The 26,733-nt window shown below is 50.8% G+C and overlaps 1 protein-coding gene across 3 annotated transcripts in view; it reads right to left on the minus strand.

Moving 5' to 3' along the window:
• Kiaa1614 (KIAA1614 ortholog) overlaps nucleotides 1-26,733 on the minus strand; it is a 53,488-nt gene that overhangs the window by 11,066 nt on the left and 15,689 nt on the right. For 2 of the 3 annotated variants that reach the window (XM_020165075.2, XM_074047310.1), the window contains exons 5-10: nucleotides 21,270-22,810; nucleotides 19,371-19,527; nucleotides 17,583-17,841; nucleotides 14,048-14,175; nucleotides 13,128-13,312; nucleotides 2,185-8,960 (exon numbers count right to left, since the gene is read on the minus strand). In XM_020165075.2, coding sequence (XP_020020664.2) covers nucleotides 8,767-8,960; nucleotides 13,128-13,312; nucleotides 14,048-14,175; nucleotides 17,583-17,841; nucleotides 19,371-19,527; nucleotides 21,270-22,810 — 2,464 coding nt within the window. In that variant the 3' untranslated portion in view covers nucleotides 2,185-8,766. Of the gene's footprint in view, nucleotides 1-2,184; nucleotides 8,961-13,127; nucleotides 13,313-14,047; nucleotides 14,176-17,582; nucleotides 17,842-19,370; nucleotides 19,528-21,269; nucleotides 22,811-26,733 lie in introns of those variants that run through there. The other variant, XM_074047309.1, reaches the window with a different exon arrangement.

The following is a 26,733-nucleotide window of genomic DNA, read 5'->3' on the forward strand; positions in this document are numbered from 1 at the left end:
GGAGGGCTGAAAAAGAAAAGAATTTGGTTTCCCTCTGCTATGAACTTAACATGTTGGTGCTGTTTTCCTTCTGATGTGACCTTTGTCCACAGATGTCCTTCCTATGGCTGTGTAGATGCTAACTGTGCCTGCCCTGCTGTGTGGGTTTCATGAGAACATTGCAGGTATCTGGTTTGCCAATTTCAGCCAAACCTTTTCAACGGTTTTATTTTGTTTTTCTTTTTCTGGTACTAGGGTTTGATTTGAACTCAGGGTCTCATGCTTGTTAGGCAGGAGCTGTATCATTTCAGCCACTCTGCCAGCCCAGGGCAGCCAGACCTTCATGAGAAAGTATATTTTACCAGTTTTTAAGGAAGGTTATGAGTTATCAAACCTTGGGTTTTAGTGGGATAGTAGAATTAAGGTCACTCAGCTTCACTGTTTGCTGACCAAAGTTCTGGTGGCAGCCCAGTAACTGTTTCCAGCTAAGATTTTCTTCAGTCCTGGGGTAGGACCAAGGTCAGAGCTGTTCTTTCCAGCTCAGCAGAAAGTAAATTCAACTGACACCCTACTCATGAACAGCAAGTGTCACCCTGCAGCTGAGGTTTGTCCTTGGAAGAATGTATATACCCTGCCATCTGGTGGGGTGAGGAGAGGACAGCCAGGGGTCCCACTGACAAGATTATAGGACTACCTTTCTTTTTTCTTTTTTGCAGTTCTGGGGTTGAACCCAGAGCATCATGCTAAGCACACACTCTTTTTTTTTTATTGTTTTATTATTCATATGTGCATACAAGGTTTGGGTCATTTCTCCCCCCTGCCCCTTCCCCCTCCCTTACCACCCACTCTGCCCCCTCCCTTTCCCCCTCACCCCCTCGATACCCAGAAGAAACTATTTTGCCCTTATCTCTAATTTTGTTGAAGAGAAAGTATAAGCAATAATAGGAAGGAACAAGGGTTTTTGCTGGTTGAGATAAGGATAGCTATACAGGGAGTTGACTCACATTAATTTCCTGTGTATGTGTGTTACCTTCTAGGTTAATTCTTTTTGATCTAACCTTTTCTCTAGTTCCTGGTCCCCTTCTTCTATTGGCCTCAGTTGCTTTTAAGGTATCTGCTTTAGTTTCTCTGCGTTGAGGGCAACAAATGCTAGCTAATTTTTTAGGTGTCTTACCTATCCTCACCCCTCCCTTGTGTGCTCTAGCTTTTATCATGTGCTCAAAGTCCAGTCCCCTTGTTGTGTTTGCCCTTGATCTAATGTCCACATGAGAGAGAACATACGATTTTTGGTTTTTTGAGCCAGGCTAACCTCACTCAGAATGATGTTCTCCAATTCCATCCATTTACCAGTGAATGATAACATTTCGTTCTTTTTCATGGCTGCATAAAATTCCATTGTGTATAGATACCACATTTTCTTAATCCATTCGTCAGTGGTGGGGCATCTTGGCTGTTTCCATAACGACTATTGTGAATAGTGCTACAATAAACAAGGGTGTGCAGGTGCCTCTGGAGTAACCTTTGTCACAGTCTTTTGGGTATATCCCCAAGAGTGGTATTGCTGGATCAAATTGTAGATCAATGTTTAGCTTTTTAAGTAGCCTCCAAATTTTTTTCCAGAGTGGTTGTACTAAAGCACACACTCTTATCTCTGAGCTATACTGCAGCCCCTGAAAGTGTTCTTAAGCTTCTGTAATTACTTCATAACTGGCCCACACTGGGCTCAGCTCTTCACAAAGAGGCACAAGAGGTGACCTAGAAGTCATCTCAGGAAGGGCAAAAGAGCCATGCTGTAAAGGACAATGACTTCAGTTTTTGAGTGGAACCCTGGCTTCTCTACAATCAGAAATTAGTATAATTTAGAAACAGGATATATAACACATGGCAAAACTCAGCAGGGATAAACTGTTCTATATTTTTCCCAGGATAAATAACTTCATTGCATTTTAATTTTAAATAACTGGGAGGTGCACTTTGGTGAGGGTCGGGATTAGAACTGTAAAACTTGGGTAGTTTCCAGTGGCACTTCCCCTCCACATGGTGAGAATCAGCCTGACCCTTGGGGCCACAAGTTTACCTTTGCCCTTGACCACAGGTTGACTTCTGTTTCCTTTACATGTGACTCTCCAGGGGTAGTGTGAGACTAGTGGTAGCCACAGCATTTCCTAGGAACTTGTTAGAAATGCATCTTTTCTGGCCCCTCCCTAGACCTACCAAATTGGCAAGGGGTGGGGGGCGGGGTGAGGCCAGCTCTGTCTTAGCAAATCCACTGGGGTTCTGATGAACGTTGAAGTTTGAGAACCACTGCTGCAAAGCTACAGGAAAACATCCCTGCAAGGTAAAATGGCATTTAAGGCTTTGCTTGTAATCCTAATATTTGATGACACCATAAACTTGAGAATTAAAAAAAAAAATACTTGTGTAAACAAAGCACCCTCAACTAGCCATCCTCAAAAGTGATATTTTTACACCCTGAAGTCTATCAGTAATGTTTCTTACTTCTGCTCTTGAAATCATGTTACAACTGTATAAAAGCATTCTGTTCAGTATTAAACAGACATGGAGAGACCAGGAACTTTGTTGTGGGTATTTTGTCATTGGTGTTTGTTTCTTTCTTTCCTTTTTTTCACACTTAAGCACAGATCACTCTCTTATTCCACCCCTACAGTGACATGTATCTGCCTGGAGAAGGGAAAGTTGACAGGTGCTAGAATATCAGAATTATGAATATTGTGCTTTCTCTCTGCAATCTACATGAATTATTTATTCATTTGGCAGTACTGGGGTTTTAAACTCAGGGCTTCATGCTTCCTAGACAGTCATTCTGCCACTTGAGCCACACTCCCAGAGTTTTAGCTCTTAAGTTATTTTTTAGATAGTGTCTGGCACATTTTTCCCCTGGGTCCAACCTCCCACTTAGCTGGAATTATAGGCATGAGCTACCACACCCTTGCCAGCTACATGAATTCTTAAAAGTGCAAACTTACAATAAAATAATATACAAAATAGTTCACAGAACAGGGTTTCCCTTGGGATAAGGAGTGTAGGGGAACAGAGAGAACAAAAGAGAATCTTCCTTTGTTCCCGTATTGAAGTGCTAACCTATGGGAAGAGTTCTTTTAGTTTCCCAAAGTTTGCATCTAAATAGCATATTCTTCTAGCAAGTATTTTATGAAAACTTAATGTTCTGGCAGGTCTTAAACAAAGGCTGTAGGAAGTAAAATAGTTTTCATCTTAATTCTCAACACCCATGTGGGAAATACTGCTTAGATCCCTTTTATGCCTAAAAAATAAAGCATGAAGCATTAAGAAATCTGCCACGCCAGTAGAGCACCAGCCTAGCAAGCGTGAGGCCCTGAGTTCATACACAAGTACTGCCCTACCCCCCACAAAAAAGAAATTTGCCCAAAGACACAACTAATAAAGGGGGAGAATCAGAATTGGAACCCATGTCTAACTTGACTATACAAGGCCACCTTTAAGAGAAAAAAGGATGTCCTTCCAGTTTCAGTGTTGGCAAACAGATGTTTCACTGAAGTGTTCCTTTAACCTGAAAAACAGCACAAAGCTGAAGAGAGGAAAGAGGCATCAAAATAGCTGTGCAAGTTAGTGGTGGGTTACAGCATTGAGCTAAAAGTGCCTAAGAGAAAGTATGGACAGCAGTTGGCCTTGGACCTGGCCATGTCTCAAACCCATTGTAGAATCAAGAAATCTAGTCCAGGATATCAGACAGGTCAGCTTCACTGGTAAGATGTTTTGGAGCTTTTATTTGGCTAAAAGTAAACCCTGTATCCTGTGAACTCAGAAAAACTCTGAGGTGCTCAAGATGACAAAGGTATAGCTGTCTCTGTTTTGGGGTACCCCCAAGGACAGAGCCGGCCTCTCCCCAGTGCTTGGCACCTGGCCATAGTCCTAAGGGCAGCTCCACACTGTGACTAGGGGCCTGAGCCCAGACTGCAGAAGGAGAAGACAAAGGCAGGCCCAGTGGGCAGCCAAGCATCCACAGGAAAGCCCCAGCTACTCTCCAGGACTGGCAGGGCAGCTGTTAAACCCTGGCTCCATGGGCACAGTGTCTGAGCCAGTCTCAGCAGCTCCCTTCCTCGGGGCCCAGCACTTCGACCTGTCCAAATGCACAGACTGAGAGAGCTGGGCAGAGCTACTTGCCAAGGAAGGTTGTTGCCATTTCTAAGCAGGTGCTCTGGCTTCATAGGAAAAAGAAACTTCACAGAAGATGGTGGGGAGGGAGGAAAGCAGGGAGAGGATTTTGTGACAGCAGGGCCTTTTGAATCACTCCAGAATTAGCCTGGGGTTTGGGGGTGGGAAATGGGTTGGGCAGATGCACTAGAATGGTGCAGTTGTTGCCAGGTAAATTTGATGGAGGATAAACAAGCAATTCCATGTGAAGGGTCTTGACAGGGCTGTTGGTACAAGATTCTGTGGGAGCTCAGGGGAGGGGCCAAAATCAGCATGCAGATGTCATGGGATGCTCCCTAAGACAGGCACCTCCAATCATGGGCTGTTCCCTAAGACAGGCACCTCCAATCCTTGCAAAGGCTGCTAGGCAGGGGGTGGGTATGCAGTGGACAAGGGGAAAGGCAAAGACCCATGGATAAGCATAGGGAATGAGTGGGTGAATGAATGCCTGGAGTTGGGGTCTGGGAGATGGGCAGCTAACAACCAAAGCATCTGCCCAAAATACCTATATGGGAATCCCTCTGCCCTGGGACCGGTTCGGAGGGACAGGAGGTCCACAGTCATGTCATTGCACCCTCTTCTGGGTTCTCAGGCTTCTTGGTGATTGGGATCTTAGGATCAAGGATGTCTTTCCTAAGGGACTAGGCCCAGGTTTCATCAGCCCCCACCAGCTCAATCTAAGGTGACTGAGAACCTATGCTTATGAAGTCACTCAGTTGCACTCCTCCCCTCTTTCAAATGCTTAGTCTCAACTCACAACACTGTTTTTACAACCCACAAGTGGGTTGGAAACACTGCCATGTAAAGCAGTCTGCCGTGCCATTAGTTGGGAACTTGGACCTCACTTCCAGAAGATAAAAATGGCCCCCTGACCCCATTGCTTGGTGATGGTCAGGTAGCCACCTGAGGCCCCCGGGTAAGCCAGGTGCAGAGGGGCCCAGGAAAGTGGGAGGACGCAGGCTGGGAGTTGCAGACTCGGTTTGAATCCTGTCTCTAACATTGCTTGCTGTTGTGACCTTGGTTAAGTGATTTAACGTTTGCGCCTCAGACTCAGCACATGCAAACAGGTCATTAGTAGAGTAGTGCCCCTCAGAGATTCAGGATTGCGTCCCCAAGGATAACAAGGAGTATGCGCAGAGCAGGTGAACAGCGCAAGGGCAGCAAAGCGACTGCATGTCACGAATTGTCAGGTTAACTTTGGTTTTCAAAATTTGGCCGTGCCCGCGGTTCCCCATGCTCCCCATGTTGCCTGAGATCTGGGGACATTGCATGCATTGAGCGCGCGGGCCCCAGAATATGCCCCATTAATCTTCATGACCCTGGGTCAGCTGTAGCACGTCCTCCGGTGCACCGCCTCCCATACCTTGCCGCAAGGCACCGCCAACATGTCCTGCAGCCCTGCCCCTCCCTCGCCCCAAACCGCGTTCCTCCTGGGCAAAATGAATGTGGTCTTCATCCCAGCCTCTACGCGGGGCTGCGTGCGCTTGTGTGTGCGGGGGCGGGTGGCCTGCAACCTCGGTCCGACCTCAGGCTCCGGGTCTCCTGACTTTCTAACCAGCCTGTGACCAGATCCCGCCTCGGGGAAGTGGCCTTGGGACCCCCGAGGCAGTGCGATGTGCCCGGCGCCCCTCTCCCACCCGTCCGTTCGCGCGGAGGCACCCACAGGGTGGCGGGCGAACCTCCTGCCCGCAGCCGGACCTCCTGCCTGCAGCCGGACCCTGCCAAGAGGACCAACCAGGCCTTGTGCCCTGTGCGGGCCGGCAAGGGCATCCCACCCTCACCCGGCATGCACCCCATCCTGCGGTTCAGACTTGTAAGCTGCATGAGCTTTGCAGCAAATTTGCCTAGGGTGGGACAAGACTACGGCCTGTGCGGTCACCTCCTGGTTCCAGCGCCCGCGCCGGACCTCACCCTCCCTTTCCAGGAAACACAGAGCCTGGGGTGCCTGGGTCCAAGGGACACGCTGTCACCTCCCGCCAGCAATCGAGGAGAGGTATCCCTAAGGAGAGAGGTAGAAAGCAGCATCTGAGCTACTCGGCCACGCTTCATCTGGTGACCTCTGAAATTACCCCCACCCATCCCAGAGATTGACATGTCCGAAAGCCAGAGTTGATGCCTGTTTCTGTTGCATGTGGACCCAATGTCAGGTGCCTTCTGTGAGTGGCAGGAAAGTCATAGGTTTTACAGGCGAAACCTACACCTATGCACATGCTGTTTATTTTCTGTGCCTCAGTCCTTGTCACTTCCCACTTACTTCACCAAGTCCTGCTAGGCGCCCCCACTTCCTCCTGTAATCACCAAAGCCTCCCCCAGGCTCCCCACACCTAAACTGTGTGTGTTGAGCACCCTCCTGCCTGCACAGGACCTGGTTCTTGGTAATAAACCAAGTTCTGGGAAGGTTTTGAGGTCCTGTATGTGGTCCGGTATAAGAAGCAGTAGGTTCTGATGGGCTAGGCCTTCTAGGTCAGCAGTTTCCCCAGACAGAATAGGTAGTAGAGGTGAGACATGCGGCTGGAGAAACTGCAGCCCCTGCACAGAAGCCAGGGCCCCCAGCACCGCCTTCCACTGGGGGGGGACCAGAGGCCAACAAAGGTGCCTCAGATCCCTGGCCAGAGTCTGGGGAGTCTCCACTGCCCTGGGTGCCCTTCCCTCTTCCTGAACGTAGGTGCAGGATGCTTCAGTGGGATGAACAGACCCTGAGTCACAGGAGTTGGAGTGTCCTGTCATTGTCACTGAACCTGGTTCCCCATCTCTGTAAAATGAAGACAGTAAGCAGGATATACATGGAAGGACTACACAAGGTATGTTAAGGGCCTGACCAGCACCTGGCAGGCCATAGCTACAGAAGCTCCTGCTTCTGAGGCCTTTTCTTGCCCTTGCCCAGCCTCAGCCCCCTACTTCACTTCTTCCCAGCAGGAGGCAAGTAGCCCTTGCCTTACAGAGAAAACAGAAGGTGCTTTTTGCCCTTGAAGCTTTTCTCAAGGTGAAATCTCTACAGTTTCATGCCCTCAAGGCTAGCTAGGAACTAGGGTGCAGGAGCTGCCACGATTTCCCCTATGCTTCTAGTTTTCTGCCATGGGGCTGTTTCTACACATTGGTGGGGGGGGTGCCTAGACTTGTCTCTGAGGTGTCCCAGTGTTTACTTTGCAGCCTGAAGCCCCAAGCATTGTTTCTCCAACTCCTCTGCCCACCTGCCCAAGGCAACCCACCTCATCCCCCTCCTACAGACCCCTCACTCTCACCCCAGCCTCTCGGCCAATAGCAGAGGGGTTTTAATGCTCCTGCTGTGAAGACTAGAAGAACCACACACCCCCCATACCCCACAGGCTGGATTTCCCCATTACCTTTCCTCAGCCTTCTCCTCTGGCATGCCCTGTGCCCCCACCTGTCCGCTCTCAACCCTTGCCCCGTCCTGGTCCTCTGAGGGCTAGTGAAGGGCTAGTGAAGGTCAAGTGAGCACAGACTTCAGCAACTCGGAGTAAGAGACGCTTCAACCTTACATTTTAATAATTTAAGACTGACACATAGCCATGCACTTGTAAGAGAGTTCCAACCCTCTGGGGAGTGCCCAAGCCCAGAGCAGGAAGTACCCAGGCAGGATGGCCATCCCTTCTCTCTGTGGCCTCCCTGCTGCCTGCCCGCCCACCCACAGCTGCCACTAGGGAGGTCTGGATAGGAATCTGCAGCTGGGTGACAGCCAGACACCAGCTGCAGCCCTGTCTCCATGCTGGACAGGAGAACAAAGATGAGGCCCTCCAGGCCAGGCTGTGGCAGCTCCAGCCTCCATGGGGCAGAGGCAGAGGGCTGAGTTAGGCTGGCCTCCCACCGGCTGGATCCTGTCTACCTCAGCTGCACTTCCCTGAAGTTGGCTGTGGTTTCTTTTTTTTTTCCTTTCAACTTTACATATCATAAAATTTCCTAGAAATTCTTAATAATATTTAATCTGATTATTAAAATTCTAATAATCAGAAGGAGGAGAAGGCAGCATGAGACCTATGTCAGAGCCTGCCACTCCTCAAGCTGCTGGTGGGTGACTGTGGAAAGGGGAGGAAGGTGCACTCAGATGTTCTCACTCCCAGAAGAGTCATACAACTCTACTGAATCACATGTTCTGATTAATGTTTGGTTTGGAATATTTGCTCCCTGGCTGTAAGGCTGTGTGATTCCAGCACACTGTCCCTTTCTGGATTAGGAGCAAAGGTGGCATATGGGAGGGAGGGGAGATGTGGCTGAAAGGGACCAATGTGGCCAGTGTCTGGTTCTAGAGAGTTGGAGGCTGGAGAGTCTTTTCAGAAGGTATGAATTTTTCTCCTCCCCCCAGCCGACAAAGGGGCAAATCCATGTTGCCACCACCCAGGTTATGGATGAGACCAATAGTATTTTTTTTCCCCCAGTTCTACTTAAATTAACGGCCTTAATGAAATATACACATAGGCACCTTGCTTCTCCCTAAGGTGGTCTATCTCAGCAGGCCTGCCACAGCCCAAGGGGCTGGATGCCACCCTAAGCTGGGTTTTTGATCCACAAAACAGCTCCAAGCAGTGCTTTCCCAACCACACCCCAGGTGGTCAATAAGGGGAGCACCTCTCTGGGTCACTGAGGGACAGGCCTCTGCCTCAGGACACGGATTGACAAGCTCTCTGAGTGGGCCAGGAGGTCTTGGATGTGAACCAAGCCCAGCCCAGCCACCTTGGTCCCATTCACCTCAAGGATCTCGTCCCCCACCCCAAGCAGCCCTGAGTACAGCTTGGCAGTGTCCAGGTCAGCCATCTCTTGCACGTAGAGCCCTGCAAAGGGAAGGAGGAGAAGGCAGCATGAGAGCTATGTCAGAGCCTGCCACTCCTCAAGCTGCTGGTGGGTGACTGTGGAAAGGGGAGCACAGGTACACTCAGAGCATGGCCACACATACAACTTCTCACTGCACCTCACAATTGGCTTTAGATAGTGACATGGTGCCTCCTCCATGGCATAACCTCATTTCTGTGTCTTCTTTTAAAAAGGAAATGCCCCAGTACAAATAATGCTTAAAGATGTTATTCATCTACACCCTAGTGTCAATAAGCCAATCACGTCTCCTTCTGAGATGAGGTTTTTTTTTAGCATAGAGAGAAAAATGTTTTGTTTTTTAAATGAAGCAGAATGCCTGCTAGGTGCCTGGCACCATACAAGGCAAGACTCATAAATACATCCAGGTGCTGCTCCAAGTGGCCCAGGCCCAGCAAAAAGGCCAGAGTGTGTGGGGGGGAACATTGCAGTAGTAGAAGTGGTTGAGGCCAAATCATTTGCATCCCAATATTGTGCAGGACTGGCCCTGCCTCAATCTTAGCCACATCTGGTTCCTCACGTGGGACTGGAAGCATCTGGGCCAAAATCCAGGAAAAATAAAAAAATTCCAGCCACCTATCTCTCACTCTCCTTTTTTTTTTTTTTTAAACACATCCCTATGTCTCTCACCTCCCCAAAGAGACCCTGCCTGGCCAGTAGATCATTTCCTGGGTCTAGAAGGTGCTGAGCGTCCTTGGGTGGGAGGTGGGGGCATTTCTCTGTGTCTTTCCCTCAGCTGGCTCTCAGGGAGCCCGCATTGCATGGCAGGTTCTGGAGCTCAGGGCTAGCTTCCCCTGGCCTCTGCTGGCCATGCAGCACAGGCCCATCCAGCTGAGGAATCAGCTGCTCCCCAAGACAGTAAAGGAGGTGCAGGCGCTTCCTGGGCTAGTGGAGCCCTGCTGCCACTGCTGAGTGAACACGCGGTCTGAAAACACAGAGCACTTGTGGAGGACCACAGCGGGTGGGGGTGGGAGTGGGGGGACCTTTGTGGATGACCTTCATGTGGCGACCGTGACTGGAATTCTCAGGAACAGCTTGGCACAGCCTTGTTTCCCTCCCTGCCACCCAGCTCAGGCCCGGCTGGCTGAGAAGGCTGAAGCAGCTGTCCACACATTACTGTCTCCACTTCCTTTTCCTAAATCAGGTGCTTACCAGGTCTGGAAAGGCTTCTGCTCTGGTGCCTCCATCTCTGGCTAGGAAGCACTACTAGCATCTTGGATTGGTGAGCAGTCCTATTCTGGCCCACCTGGCCTTGAGCAGCCCCATTCAGCTCAGCCTGTGGTCCTGACAGAAGCCAGGCTTTTCTGAGCCCTGCTCTGGACTTAGAGTCCTCCTTTGCTGAGGTGCCTGAAGGTTTGTAGCTATTTGGCAAATCTGGCTGTGTGTGCCCCAGTCTAAGGAGTAGAACTGCCTTTCCTCTGTGGCCAAGCTGAGTCTTCTCAGCAAGACTGTCTTCCCCTGACCAAGCCTGTCTGCCTCCCTGGCTGCATGAAGCTCCTTCGCTTAGGCCCTTGCCTTATCTTTTCCTCCTCACTCTCATGTTCCAGCAGCCTGTCTCCCTAGCCTACATGCTGGTAGCATAGGGAGAAGGCAGTGAGGGCCCCTGGAGTCTGCTGTGCAGCAGAAAAGGCAGGTGGGAGTGATGATAAAACCCAAAAGAATGCAGCTGAGCCAAACCAGACACTGACATCACTCCAGCCATTTTGGGGAGACTTGGGTAGGTTTCCCAGCTGAAAGTCATGACCAAAGTATGACAGTGGGACTGCTCTTGTAGGCGTTTATTGTCTGCTGGAGATGGCCTTTGTTAAGTGTGTGCAATCTCTGGGTAAGCCAAGCAGAAAGAAAAGTCTGCTGTTCTCACTAGATGTGAGAGCTGACAAGCCCGACAGGTACCCAGATCCTGATGTTTTAGCAAGGGGCCAGCCCAGTCCTAGACCAGCCCATCTGAGGCCCAGAAGTGACCCTTGGCTGTTGGAAGAGGGCCTGTGGTAAGGAATTCCAACACCTGCCATGCTCTGTGTGTGTGTGGGGAGCTCTGAGTGACATCCAGCAGCCAGCTGCAGTAGCAGGAGCAGGGCTCCACCTGGGCAGGGGGAGCAGAGCTAGGACAGAGCCCAAGGAGCCTTTGGTCATTAGAGACCCTGCTCATCAGAGATCCATGACAGGTGGGAGGGCTCCACAGCCTACAAAGGGGCCCAAAGGGATTTAGAGGGAAGTGGTCCACAGATGAATGTATGTCTTTCTGATTAGAGAAGAAAAGCTTGGGGCATCATCCTCTGATCCTTATCAAACACTCCTCTGACTTCCAGGTTGGTATTATTATGCCCATTCCACAGACAAGAGAACTGAGGCTCAGAGTGGGTAAGTCCCCTGCTCAAGGTCATCCAGCCAGCAGAGACACACTGCTGTCTCTTCCTGTCTGACTCCAGAGGCCCTGTCTCCAAGGGCCAGGCTGACCTTACCTGCAGAGAGGAGGCTACAGGAAGAGGCAGAAGCGATGCTCAGCCTGTGTTCACAAACATCACCTCCCTGTGAGCACTGACAAGACCAGGGAGAACTGCCTCCCTCTCACACTCATCTCCAGCCCATTGGTAAGCTCAGTCAAAGCTACCTGCAGATCAGGCATAATCCACCCCCTTCCCTGTTCAGGCCACCGTCATCTCTCCTGGACTATGGAAATAGCTTTAGAACTGTTCTCCCTGGTTCCACCTTTATCCCCCTGTGTATTCTCAGCACAGCAGCTTTGTTTAAGTGTAAATGAGAAGAGTGTCACTCCTCTGCTGTAAGCCTTCCCGAATCACTCAGTGAGAACACCAAACCCCTGAGAACAACACAGCCCACCACCTTTCTGAGCTTGGCTCCCTGCCCGACCTCCATGTAGTTCCTCCAGTGAGCCAAGCTCATTTCCCTCCCAGGGCCTTTGCCCTTGCTATTCCCTCTGCTTGGAACACTTCCCGCATCACACATACTACGCCTCCATCTCTGCTCAAGTGTCAGCTCAAAAAAGCTTGTCTATATTATCCGTCATGCTTGCTTTATTTGCGTTTGTTTTTTAGTACTTTTCCTTTCACTATCTCACATATATAATAGATAATATATAAGGTTAACACGTCGTAAGGCTAGCCTAGCATGCTCAGGGGAAGGCATGCTCTTATCCGTGTACTGCTGTAACCCCCAATATCTACAGCACTTAGTAGATGCTCAATATACGTTTGCCGAAACAGTGAAAAGTGGGACAGACTTGAGGATTCATGCTGTGTTCAGCAAACATGACAGCAGGCAGGATTTTTCCAGGCTAAACAACAACCTTGGCCTCAGAGAGAAGGCACAGGACTAAGCTCTTCTCCATAGAGCCTGGCCACACAGGCTTCTGAGTGAGTCTTCCTGTGACTCCTCTCCCTCCCTCTGCTCTCCTTCCCTCCCCCAGCATACCCACTGGTCTTCCTTCCCTGTGCACTCTTATCCAGGGAATATCTTTAGGGTCCCTTGTCCTTGTATGCATTCAAGACCACAGACCTTGACTAAAGGACTCATAGACAGGGCAGGACTGAGAACTGGCAGGAGTGCCAAATGAGGTCAAGAGCTCCTCACTGCCCTGCCAGTGCTGAATCAAGACACAGCAGGCAACCCAGCCTGGGGCCTGGAGCCAGGATCCAACTGAACACAACCTCAGGAACCGGTTGAGGGAGGGCCGTGGCCCAGGCTGCACAGACAGGCAGGCATACTCCACATGCCCAGACAGACCTGCAGCTGGAGGAAGGAGTCATTGCAACACATCGACCACATCAAAAGGGATAGCTGAGACCTGGCAAGCACAGACAATTTCCCTCTGCCTCTCCTTAGAAAAGATGGCCTTCAAGATTCTGAATTCAACATGTCATCAGGCAGCAAGGGGAGACATTGGAGTCAACCTGCCAGTCCTATCCCCCCAGCATCCCACACCACCAGAACTGCAGTTGCTGGAGCAAAAAGTCACTGCAGGTGTGGGCTCCTGGGGACCTGAGACCTAGGAAGTGCTCCCAGAGGAGGATAAGAAGAGAAGGCAGTCCTTCCACTCAGCCAATGACCAGAACGAACAGACTTCAGCCCAGAGGCATTGCCGGAGTTTGCTGAGGAAGGGGAGGGCATACCTGAGTCCCTGCGCCCATTCCCGTAAGCCACACAGAAGCCAAAAGTGCCCTCTGGGGGGCGCTGCAGCTGCAACTGGCTCGTGCCATCTGGGAACACCTTCTGCACACGGCCCACCGTGCGAGCCAGGCTGGGGACACCCACATCCTCCACACTGAGGGCACGCCGGGGAGGGGCCTTGGCTGGCCTGCAAGGGGACCAGAGACACAGTGAGGTCAAGAGATTTGGGCACTGGGGCCAGCTTTTCCCTGGCTTTGAGATGACAGATGCCTCTCAGACTAAAGAATATGACATGGAGGTTGGGATTCCTCTGACGCCCAACTAGCAAAACAAACATCCTGAGGGAGGTGGAGATGGGAGGGGTCCCACATCTGCCCCAGGCTCCTCCAGATCTGCTACAAAACTGGTAAGCCCTCCTCCCCCATCACCAAGAGCAATGGTTTCTACGTTTTTAGGTAGAGACCTTGGGAGTTTTAGGAAAGCTGTAATTTCTTGTAACATATTCAGGAGTTAACTGACCTCTTGAAGTCCATCCACAGAGCAGATGGACTTGGGTAAGAGCAGCTAGTCAAGAGGGCCTCTGCAGAGAGGTCATGGGTCAAGGGTCTCTTTGGGGAGTCCTTGTTTCTGGGTGCTTAATCAGATCTTTAGCCGGGCTGAGGAAACTCTCTGAACATTAATTTTTAACATGTCATCAGACAGAAAAGTGTGGGGGGAGTATCACACGTGCCAGCTTTACTCATATGGCACCCCACATATGGGTGCTCACCTGCACAGAACAAGGCACTGAGAGACGGACACTCTGAGGCTCCTGTACTACCTTTCCCTGCACAGACAGGGCCAGGATGCTGAGGTGAAAGGAGTTTTAATCTCCTCTGGCCACTCTGAGTTTATCCGTCCTACCATTTGTGCCTGTACTTACCTGCCAGGTGCACTGGGGTTCCCTGGCTCCTCTACGAGGTAGAGGCTGGACCTGTCCCCTTTGCCGCTCAGCAGAGCATGGAGGTTCTGAAAGGAGGCAGCTTTCCGATGTTGGTGGGAGGATGACACCTGGTGGGAAAGCCACAGTATTGCAGGTAAGAAAAGTCACCTGGGAAGATGTTGACAGAGGACTTGCCTCAATCATGAACCAGAAGGCTCTTCGAGAGAAGTGGTAATGTAGGCTTTGGTCACCACATCCAAATCCACAGCAAGAGTCTCTAACACTTGTCAGGAGATGGAACTACACAGGTCATCCGAAGTGTCAGGTTCTTTTCTTCAGTTGAAGTAACAATTTAGCATTATAATACAACTTATCTCATTGATTTAGAAAATCTAGCCAGGACTCAGGAGACTGAGATCATGAGTTCAAGCTATAAGGCAAGACCCTGTCTCAAAAAAGAAAATCAACTTTTTCATTGATTAAGAAGTATAAGCAAACTAATCATAGAATAATAAATATAATTTTAGTACACTTTGCTCACTTTTGCTCAAAACTTTTTATCTGAGTATGCACCTCAAAGCATCATGCATAAAAAGCAAGGTAAGTAGAAAATTCCTTGAGGTGTTCACAAAACGCTAGGGTGGGAATGAGCCAAGTAAGTTGATGAGTCGTAGTAAGTGCTGGACTGACAGCGAGGGTGACTGTGGGAAGCAGAGAGAGACTTTGGCCAGGCAGTCTGGGGACCCTGGAGGAGTTGGCGCTTGGGTGAAGCTGGAAGCAAATGCTGTCCAGGTGAAAAGAGAGGTACATGTGTTCCAGGCAAAAGAAAAATAGCATGTGTGAAGACATGGAGAGATGAAAGACAGAATGGTATGTTCTGGAACATACATGTGGCCTGAGTGGCCAGACTGCAGAGTGTGGGAGATGGGCCTAAGACACGGGCCAGACCTGAAGGACCTAAATGCCCTGCTAAGCAGCTACTGAGGGACAAAGACAGTTCTGTGGTCTCAAGAATGACCCAATCGATAGGGGGCGATTCTGAAGGTGAGACTGGGGGTGTAGAGACCGAAGCAGAGAGAACAAATATTACACACCTTATTTATTACACTTGGAATCCATGCTGCTATGGTCTGAATATTTGTGTCCTCCCTCTCCCAAATGCACATGTTAAAACTTAATCTCTAAGGAGATGGAGCCTTTGGGAGGTAATTAGGTCAGGAAGGCAGAGCCTCATTTGGTCTTCTGAAAGAAGCCCCCACCTCCCGCAGAGATTCCTGCCCGTTCTTCTTGGTGAGGTTAGGTCTGTGAGAAGGCGGACCCTCACCAGACACCAACTATGCTGGCACCTTGGCCTTGGAGTCCCAGCTTCCAGAACTGTGGGAAAGACATTTCTGTTGTGTATTAGTGACCTGTTCTATGGTATTTTGTTACAGCAGCCCAAATGGATGAAGAAGTGCTCTAAAGAAGGCAGGCATATTATCAAGAAGCCTTAAGAGCAGGGCTTGACCACTTCAAACGCAAGAAGGCCTCCTGAGAGAAGCCTCATTGAACTCAGACCTGGAGGACAGGTAGGAGTCTCTTGGGGAAGAAGAATGGGGTTCCAGACACAGGCTCAAAAGCCCGGGAAGAGAGCCACAGCCCACAGAGGAGAGAACGTGGGAGCAGCTGGCGTGGTCTAGTGTGAGGGCTGCCAGCTGCCCACTCATGAACAAAATTAAAATCAAACCAGTGAAGCATCCGCCTCCCCCCTCACCAAACATGTGGCAGCACCACATGCCAACAGGAAGTATCTCACCCTGAGGCATGTCATAAATACTTCTGGGTGAGAGAGATTCCTTGGTCTTTTTTTTTTTTCTTGAAAATTTCTTCCATTTTTGAGTTCTTGAGAATTTCTTTCTGCTGCACTGCCCTCCCTGCACTTCCTCCTACCCTTTCTTGGCCTAGCTGCTTACTATCTTTACTCACTCAGCTTAAACTACCCATAAACCTTTCTGTGACACTAACAGTGTCACTTCCATTGATGAGCTTATGGCAATAGAAGCTTGGGTGGCAATAAATCTGTGAGTCACAGCTTAGACACTGCACAAATCTGATTCCACGAGACAGTAGCTTTCGAGAGCACAAGGTCACTGCACTGCCTTTCTCCCAGCTTGCCCCCTACTTCTGCTTCTCCACCTTCTACTGGTTTGGCTGGCAGAGATTTACTGAATACCAACCATGTTCTAAATATTACTCTTGGTGAAAGCAAGCCAGGGACTTTCATTCAGCCCTCAGCCTGAGAAATGAAGGCTCTGATGCTTCTGACCAGGGTCATCAACCTCATTCTACCCAGGGTGTGGAGTGGGAGTGGGAAGAGAACAGAAGAGACACACTCCTGAAAATCGCTGGAACAAAACAGTTTCCAGAGGCCTGGGTGACTTGGTGTGCTGTAGTTGGTTTGCTAAGACTGGCACAGAGGAAGGGAGAACTGTAGCAAGCTGCCCTGCTCACTCACTCATTTATTCAGTTCATACTGAGTGCACATTGTATCAAGTGTAATACTGTAATAGGTGTTGGGAGGATAATGATCACACTCCAGTGAGGGGAGAGAGCCAAAAGTCAATGGAAATGCTATATGACAAGTTCCACAAAGGAGGGAAGTGCAGAGCAGAGGCCCTCACTCAGCCTGAGGAAGGACTGGCATGGCTTCTAAAGGGGGCGTTGATGGAGGAGCAGACGTCAGTAGGTGGAGAAGGTGGGAGAAATCCTCAAGTGAAGATTAGGTCAGACAGTGAGATCTGAGTGCAGAACTTCAAGGAGGTCTGCCATCCCTGGGATCAAGAGTGTTCAACAGAGAACCATGGGAGATGAAAGCAGACAGACCATAGAACCTTCTGGCAATGTTAAGTGGCCTCAACTTTATCCTGAACATGACAAGTAACCAAGGACTTTTGTCCTGCAAAGGAGTGGTATGGCCAGAGTTGCATATCAGAAAGACCAGGCTGGTGGAGTGGCTCAAGTGGTAGAGCACCTATCTAGCAAGCACGAGGCCCTGAGTTCAAAACCCGAGACCACCAAACAAAACAAAACAATAACCCCCTGCATATCAGAAAGACTATTATAGTAGCCATAAGGAGAATGACCATGGCAAGAAGGCCAGTCAAGAGTTGCTTGAGGTAGTCCAGGTGTGAAATGACTTATGCCTGGACTAAGAGAGTTGCTGTGGCCATGGAGCAGATTCTAGAATGATCACACATGAATTCTCCAGGACTTGGTAGAGATGGCAAAGTTGAGGTGCCCAAAGAGGGAGGAGTCTAGGATGAGCCCAGGCCTGGGTTAGGTGGAAGAACAGAACTGAGGGGTATTGCCTGCTGACCCTGTGTCCTGGGAACCCAAGTCTCATTGGCCAGCAGTGGGGATGCCAGCAGCAGCTTCCCCTTCTCTACCTGGAGCCCCTGGGAGAAACCCTCAGCACTGCCTTTCTCCTCTCATCCTTCTTCCACTGGCTGTATCACCACAGGCTTCACGACCCCTTGGGTGGGCCCTGAGGACTCACCAGATGCAGGAACTGTAGCGATGGGGCTCTCTTCACTTTGGGGGTGCTGCTGTGTGAAGCTGGGCCAGGTGCCTCAGGCTGTTGCTGCTCCTCTGTGTAGCTGCAGGCCTTGGCCAGCTTGAGCCGGGAAGTGTGGCCCAGGGCTGAAAAGAGCTTTTTAAGCCCCAGGGCGGAGGCAATACTGCTGCTTCTTTTCTTGTTCCCATCAGAAGGGGCAGCTGAGGGTGGCCTGGGCCCTTCCCTGGCCACTGGTGATCCTCTGTAACATAAGGGTGGACATGAAGTGGAGCTAGGAGAGTATAAGTAGTGAGGTAACAGTCCTATGGGCCTCAGATGGGCTGGCACCAATGCCTCATGGGAGAAACTGAAACCAGGCTGCAGAAAGGGGGCCACATGGACTCTTCTGGGTGCTTTGCTTCCAGGGAGAATAGCTCAGACAAGTGCCTGCCATAAAACACAGTGATGGATTCACCCATTCATTTACTCATTCAGTATTTCTAAGAACCTGCTGTGTGCCATCCCTGAGTACATGGTATAGAGGACAAACAAGGTCCTTGCTCTCAGGAGCTTATCAACAACACACCAATAAACCAGGCGAAAAACCATTGGTGGCTGGAATGTGGAGGGCAGCAGCAAGTGACCCAGCATTTGTTTAAAATAGTGGCCAGGAAAGGTGTCTCTCTGAGAAGATGGTCTTTAAACTGATGGCCAAATGATAAGCAGGAGCCAGGCTGCCAAGCCTAGAGGTGAGAACTGCAGGTGCAGGGAGCAGCTGGTGCCTGGGCCAAGGCAGGAGGAGGCTTGGCCAGGCCGTAGTGCTTAGACACAGGTAATAAGAGAGGGTGACAGAGGCACAAGATACAATCAGACAGGCAGACCAGACCGAGCAGATTACATAGCCACAGTAAGGGGTTTAAGTTCCATTCCATGTGAGAGGGAAAACCATTGCAGGGTTTTAAGCAGGAGAATGACACCACTTAATTAAGGCTTTTAAAAGATGCCCTTGACTATGACATGTAGGGGACAAGAGTGAAGGCAGAGAGTAAAGGGGGCTCCTGGAGACGTACAGTGAAAAAGCAACACAGCTAACACCAGAAGGAATGGTGGTAAGGGGGCATGTGGGTGCTGGAGAGGGCCTGCCAGTGGACTGGAGTGGGAAGGAGTGGAAGGAGCCAGTCTGGGGCCTGAGCAATGGGTGAGCAGTGGTGGCTGCCTTTGCTGGGAAGGGAACATGGAAGAAGCAGCTTGTGTTGATCCCCTGGGGGATGTCCAGGAGGGACTGGCCGAACAGACATGGAATTCTGGCAAGTACACAGAGCTGAAAATGGGGAGCTGGCTGGGTGGTACAGGAGGCTTTGAGTTGCATTGGTGACTGGGCATGGTGTTGGGCATTGGTGACTGGCCAGAACACCAGGCTTACCACAGCTTTGAAGTCAGCCCAAGGAGGTTCCCAGGGCAAAACCTCATACCCCAATCCAGCTGAAGCAGAGAAGGGAAAGAGTTTACTCATGTCTGGCTGTTCACAAGCCTAGGATCAGAAGCAGGTCCTCCCAACAGGTAACCCCTAAGAGTACCCTGAGGGATGCTGTGCTCAGTGGGACACTGGGACTTCAGTGAATAGATAACCAGGTCCATCAGATAAAAGGAACTGGAAAGGGGTGTTGGGGTGCCAAGCATGGTCTAGGAACCCTCCAAGGATTTGGGAGTAGTGAGACTAGTCATGCTAGTAGGGGATCTTTCCCCACTCAGAACACCTCTGTGGTCCAGGCTCCTGCTCTTGTCACTTACCTGGGTGGCATGTGTCCTCCAGAACTGAACTCAGTCCTCTGGAGGCCTCCCTGCAGTTCCTGTCTAGACTCTGGCTCCTCCAAGGTCAGGGAGAGGGTGATGCCTGTGGAATTGACTGTGGCAATGTCTGCTGAGCCAACAGAGCCTGGGAGTCCTCCTGCAACAGTCACAAGCATCCCTCCTGAGTCAGCTGACCATCCCCACAGGTCACAGTCAGGGAAAGGGGGATCCCAGACTCAGAGGCAGGAGAAAGTGGGAGCCCCAGGAGAGCAGTGGAGGCAGTGACGAGACCCCAGGAGAGCAGTGGATGATGGAGTACAGGGAAGTAGCTCTTAGTCAATCAGGGCCCAGTGTCAATCTCTGAGTATCCTCTGAACTGGAATCTACTTGAGGACAGCGACCAGATCTTACGGACTGCTGGAACCCCAATCACCCAGAACAGTATCTAGAATACAGTAGATGATTTGTAAGTGTTTAAATGACAGGGTTGCTTGTCATAAGTCATGCCCATCCTATCGAGGGACACAGTTGGGAGCAGGGGAAAAGTTTGTATTCTTGGGAGACAAAACAAACTCGATTTCTCATGGCTTTAACAGTAGCCAGGGCTTTGGGGACAGCTCTATGAGTTAAATCCCTGCAGAGATGACCTCTCCGGTTTCATTGTTATCCTCACTTGTGGAGGACAGATGGAGTGCTGAGGGACTAAGTGACTCACCCAGGGTCTCACAGCTAATAAGAGGAGCCTCACCTCACTCTCTGCTCCAGGCCTTTAAGAGGCACAGGCCTGAGCTGCCCAGAAAGGTCACTGGGTTTCAGGCTAGAAGTCCTGCAGGAAGTGGTTAGGAACAAGCTAACCATCAGGCTAGAGCCCACCTAAGAGAAGGGAACTACAGCGGAGCATAGGGCAGGTCGGAGCATAGGGCAGGTCGGGCCTCAGGGGAGGCCTGTGCCTCAAGGTTTGTATGAGCAAGGGAGGGAGAGTCAGTGTGGTGGGCACATGGTTGTGGGAGTTAGGGGCGCATCCACATCCTCACAAAGGTCATTATGGTCTGTCATCCCTCTACCTTCTCCTCCAAGGCCTGGATGCCAGTCCCCAGGCAGTCAGAGCCATGGTGCATTAAAGGAAGAAGATGTGGGATGGGTAAGTTACCTATGTCCAAGAATGAGTAGCTGAGCAGCAGTGGGGATCAGAGCCTGGGTCTGCTGGCACCCAGATTCTGCCCACAACATCAGGTCCCCTTCCAAGAGCAAAGAGTGCCTATCCTACTCCTTCCAGCAGTCTTGTGTGTGTTGGAACCGTCCAGCAGCCCAGCAGGGCAGGATCAGGGAGGGCTCAGGAGAGAGAGCAGCTCCTCCCTGAAGGAGCTCTGCCCACTGGTCGCTGTCTTTTGGACAGCATGTCTGTCTGGCCATACAGAGCCTCAAGGGCAGGGCTCATGTTGACATAATTCACTTATGTGTCCCTCACAGTGATAGTGCCACACCCGGCATGTATCAGGTGCTCGAGCAATACTGAAAGGATGAGTGCATGGCACAGACTGAAGATGTTGGAGAGAAGGGCCCCCACCATGTGATTAGTGGCATTTACTACTGTAGGCAAACAACAGATCCTAGAGCTATTCCTCTTCCTGTTTTGCAGGAGTCAATTTCCCATAAAACCCAGGCCTCCAGCAGCCATGGAGCTTAAAACTTCCCTACACTCCTCAGGGTTACCAGCAGTAAGAGGGCGTCATGTCTACCTTTCCAATGGTCCTGCCTCTCCTGGGGAAATTGGCTAATCTGTTCTCAGCATGAATCCTGTATCTAGTCCATAACCACCAGCTCCCTGACACCTGTCCCCGGGGCTGCTGGCAGTGGTGTGTGGCTATTGTCCTGAGTGGGGCCAAGAGCAATTCTTACCATCTCCATGGCTCTCCAGGGACAGTTCCGACTCCTGGACACAGGGGTTCCCCTCCACCTTGCCCTTGTGGGCAGCTGCTCCCCTGGACTCCTGAAGCCCCAGAGGGGAATGGTTGTTAGCAGACAAGTCTGGCAGTGGGTGCCTAACTTGGGAGCTGCAGAACTGGGTCTGGGGTGGACTGAGAACCACAGTTCTTGGAGGAGGCAGTGGCAGAGTGTTATCTACAGGCTCTGCCTGACCCCCTGGCCTGTGGGGTCCAGTCCGGACCACCTTCCTGTGAGACTTGGGGTACGTGGTTTTCCTTGAAGAGGGAGGGGTTGGCACCCAGCCTTCAGGGGAGAGGGAAGCAGCTAGCTGCTGGGATGGGTGGGGGGCAGAAGGCTGTGCATGGCCTTGCGGCAGGGAAGAAGCAGAGACAATTTCTAGAGACTTGTGGTTCTCTGTAACTTGGTCCGGTCTGCCTGGCTCGGAAGACACTGTCATGTCATAGGCTGTCCTGCATGGAGCACAGGAGTCCTCAGAGTGGGCCTGGTGGCTTCCTAGGCACTTTTCAGGTGGCCTCTGGGATCCCAAGGAAGTCCTCCTAAGTTCCAGGACGAGAGGCTTAGGGATAGCATCCTCTCGAAGAAACGGAGTCTCCTCGTGAGTGTGTCCTCTGCCTCCTTCTCCCTCATCTCCCCTCTCCACATCATCAACCCCAGACAGGTGAGGCTGGGCCTGAAGGCCACCAGGCAGCTCCATCTCAGCCTTCCTGGACCACCTGTGGTCTCCCTGAGGCCTGGAGCCCCGCTGTCGCTGTCGCTGCTGTGGGCTGCTGCCTTGGGTGGGCTTGCAGGCCCTGGTGGGCTGAGAGGTTCCAGTCTCCTCACTGTCTGTCCGGCAGCTGTCAGAGGTGTCTGTGCTGTCCAGGGCAGAGTCCCTCTCCTCAGGACGTGTTGTAGTGTCTCTGATGTGTGTTTCCTGGATCCATTTTGTGTGAAGCCCTTGATGGGCAGAGAGGGACAGAAAAGGGGAATTCAGGCCATGAGAATTACAGGACTCCAGTGGCACTGCCTTGGCCCCATCGGCAGCCTGGAAGTCCTGGAGGATCCTTGGGCCAAGTGTCCCCTCAGCAGGACGTCCATTCTGAACACAGCTGCCGCAGGCTGGGCACTTCCTCTCACTGTCACATGTGGGCCGTGGCACAGGGAGGTCGCCGTGGTCCTGGCCACCCACAGACCTGTGGAACCTGCTGTCCCCTGGGTCCCGGTGGATGTAGTCGGCGAGGTCTGGTTTGGAGCGCAGGGGGCCCTGGCCCACCGCCTGTAGCACTGAGCTCAGCACCTGGCGCTGGTGCTGCTGCAACCGCTGCAGGTAACGGAACTCAGCTTCCTGGGCAGACTCGTCCTTGAAGCGGACATGAGATGGGGCGACACCCCGCTTGGGCCACTGACCGCTGCTGGACTCCCCACTGGAGGAGTCGCTCAGGTTCCCATTCTGGAGGTTCTCTCTGTAGACAAATGTCATCCTGGGGTCCTGGGCTGGGCTTCTCTGGCCATCTCTAAAGAAGAGGCAGGAGAGCGATGACAAGCTGAAGATGTGAGGAAGGTGGGACCCCTTCCTGGGCCCTCCTGGCCTATCCTCCTCACCCCGAGGTCCAGTCTCCCATGATGCTCTGTGGTAGCTACAAGGTTAGCCCAAATTAAGTTCCTGAGGAGCCAAGTGGCAAGCCACAGGAGCTTACAAGCCCATCCTAATACTCAACTGAACAAAATCAACATGGACTTCCTTACTTTGGGCTTTTGCTCTGTTGCCTGGCTCAGTGTGAGGAACAGTGAAAAGAAGGAAGTAGAGAAGGTGAATGCGGCTGATGTACTTTCTGGAATGAATATTGAATTTTCCAACCTGTTGAAATCAATGTAAGAAGGAGACTAAGATAGAAAGGAGAAAAATAGTGGGGACAAACCAATTCAGGATATAATGCATACATACGTGGAAATGTCATAATGAAACACTATTAAACTCTTGATCATACAGAAAGAAGATTTCAAAGACATTAAGACATTATACATGTGGAGTGAGTGTGTGGGTGTTTAGGGAAAGGAAGTGATCTGGCCATCGTGAGTTTCTGCTAGTGAACTGTGGAGCTATGTTCAATCAGCCTTTTGTATCTGTGGGCTCCACATCTGTGGATTCAGCCAACTATGTAATGAAATATTTGAAAAAGAAATTGCATCTGAGCTGGGCATGGTGGCTCACATCTGTAATCCCAGCTACTCGGGAGGTGGAGACTGGGGTGGGGGGGAGTGGAATTCAAGGCCAGCCCAGGTAAAAAGTTCATGAGACCCCATGTCAAACATAAAAGTCAGGCATGGTAGTGTGTTGTCATCACAGCTACGTGGGAAGCACAAATAGGAGGATCCCAGTCCAAGTCAGTCCCAGCATATATGAGACCCTATCCCCAAAACAACTAAAGTAAAAAGAGATGGGGGCATGGTTCAAGTAGTAGAGTACCTGCCTAGCATGTACAGGGCTCTGAGTTCAAACCCCACTACCACCACCAAAAGAAAGAAAGAAAAGGGGGAAGGAGGGGAGGGAGGAAGGGAAAGAAAGGGAAAAAGGAAGGAAGGAAGGGAAAGAAAGGAAGGAAAGGAAAGAAAGGGAGGAAAGAAGAAAGGAAGGGAAATTGCATCTGTATTGAGCTGGTAGAGACTTTTCATTCTTCTCATTATCCCTAAATAATATAGTGTAACAACTGCTATATAGTGTTTACATTGTGTTAGGTATTTTAAGTAATCTAGGGATGGCTTAATGCATACCAGAGAATGTACAATTTATATGTGAATTCTATACTCTTTCATATCTGGGAATTCATGGATTTTGGTATCGGGGGGGTTAGAACCAGTCCCCCTCAGATTATAGCCCTCACAGGAAGACATTAAGTTTAAATCTTTACGGAGGTTGTGTGAGCCCTGAAGTCAGGGTTTCTGTGCATTCTTGACCTGGAGTTTCCACTCAGGATTCCTAATCACCTTGGCTGGACAAAATTCAGACTCATAGACAGTGACCTTCTTCCCTGGATTCTGAGTCTTTTTCTTTTTTTTGAGACAGAGGTTCACTATGTATGTTCAACTAGCCTTGCACTCACAGTCCTCCTGCCTCAGCCTTCCTAGCACTGGAATTACAGGCATGCACCTCCATGCAGACTTTGGACTCTTAAGTCTTAACCATTCCAAATCCTCCCCAGCTTGCCTCACATCTGCTCATCCTGTCTCTGACTATGACATTGCTGTCCTGGGGAGACTCTTTGCGTCCACCATTAGCTTTGGCTCTGGGAGATACCCTGGATGGTGGTCAAGTTCTCCTTAGCAACAAAAGCCACCCCTCCCACTCATAAACCTCACACCAGGGCCCCTGGAGACAGACCACTATGCAAATGGGCCCAGGCTCACAGGCTAGTTCCTATCAGAGGCCCATACTTCTCCCCTCCCACCAGTAGCCTCCCACCAATCTACTGCTAAGAATTTGGGGTTCACCCTGTTTCTCTCATTTATCACTTCTTTTTCTCTCATACTGCAGTGGCCTCTGTCCAGCTCACTACCTGCCTCCTGTGGGTCCCCCTGGTGCCTAGCTGGCATCATGCCCCCCAAGGGAGCACAGGATTTAGGTGATGGGCTTTGGGATGAAAATACAGGCCCTACACACTCCTCTCTACTTCCCTCTGCAGCTCTTGTTCCCCCAGCCCCCCCACTCATAAGGCAGTCAGGCTTCCTTCCCCACTCTCCGGGTGTAGCCCTCCTGCCATCATTTCCTGGAATTTCCTTCTCAGTCTGTATGCTTTTCATGCCTGTTTATTAAAAATTACCTGTTACACAGCTACCGTGTGTGATGGCTAATTTTCTATGTCAATTTGGCTGGGCCACACTGCCCAGATACCTGGTCAAGCATCATTTGGGATGTTTCTGTGAAGATGTATTTTGGACAAGACTAACATTGAGATCTGTAGACTTGGAATCAAGCAGACTACCCTCCACAATGTGATAGGCCTTGTCCTATCATTGAAGGAGTTAGGAGAACAAGGACTGATCTCACCGAGCAAGATATAATTCTGCTAGTAGACCACATTAGAACTTGAACTGCACCTCTTCCCTGGGTCTCTAGCCTGCAGGTTTGGATTTGCCATGCCTCCGCAAGTGTGTGAGCCAATTCCTTAAAATAAACCTCCCTCTGTAAGCACATCATGTTGGTCGTTTCTCTGGAGACTTTGACTAATGGCCACGACAGTGTCTCCGTCCTCTGAACACTTACGCTTTGCGTTTGCCATCACAGACTGAGAGATGTTAGGGCTGGAGGGGCTGCTGAGAAATAGTCACCATGCCCCCTAGGGTCAAGGGGTACCCTGCCAAGCAGAAGCCCTGCACCGAAACAGGATACTTTTACCAGCGAGGACCACCCAACACAGGCAGGGCTCACTGGAGGTTCTGCACACAGCTTGGAGCCCCCATCCCCACACAGAACCCAGGGCCAATGCCTTGTGCTGCCGGGGACCTGTGGACTGTAAATTCTGGCAAGGAAAAAAAAAAAAAAAAAACTCAGTTTCAAGGCAGTACGGTAATAGATCCAGTTCCCATAAGTTACATCAGTGGCCGTAACTTTTACACCAAGATGGTGAGTGGAGCCATCCCAGAATTTGCATGAAAGGGAGGAAGGAGAAATGAAGGAGAGCTAATCATGTAAGGTGTCTTCAACCCAATTATTCAGACCCACAGCCCACGCCAGCAGTGTTCGCAACAGAGCAGAAAAGTAGGGAGAGGCCTTTGAAGGCGCAGGCAGAGCATGGGAGCCAGCTGAGCAGCTGGCAAGTCCCAGAGCTGGCAGCTTCTTTAGATGGCAGCCCTCAGTGGCCTTAGTAACCACTTCTGGAAAACAGGATTCCAGTCTGACTGTGCTCAGAGCCTCTGCTGTAGTCCTGGAGCTGTGTGGCCTAATGAGGAGTCCCCTTTCTACAGCACCACTTTCCATGGCAGTGCTATTCCAGCCACATGAGTCTCCACACAGGAAAATACCCCTTAGTGTCACCCTACCAGGGAGCATCCTGCTGACATCCTGCCCTGTTGGGATTAGGAACACCGGTCTAAGTGGGCCTGTTCCCCAAACGGCAAGAGCTTGCATGTCCAGGGGTCGCTCAATTTCCACATTGGTTTGCGATTTGTTTCCAGCAAACACAGCTGCCGCCACCGCTTCACGTCCTGGAAAAGCCCTGTTTTGGCCGCGTCCAGCCAGACCCAAGATAAAGAAGGCCTTCTGTAGCCGACTTGCCTGCCCCTCCTCTTCCTCATCTCTCGCCAAGCTGCTCTTTGGGAGAAATGATGCACGGGCCTAGATCAGGGCTGGGTGCAGCTAGCCAAGGCCTGGGGCCTGTGTGGCATCACCAGGCTACTCTGCTCGGCCCTGTGGGACGATCTGATGGAGCATAACCTTTAG

This window comes from Castor canadensis, chromosome 11 (assembly GCF_047511655.1).
Source record: "Castor canadensis chromosome 11, mCasCan1.hap1v2, whole genome shotgun sequence".
Lineage (NCBI taxonomy): Eukaryota > Metazoa > Chordata > Mammalia > Rodentia > Castoridae > Castor > Castor canadensis.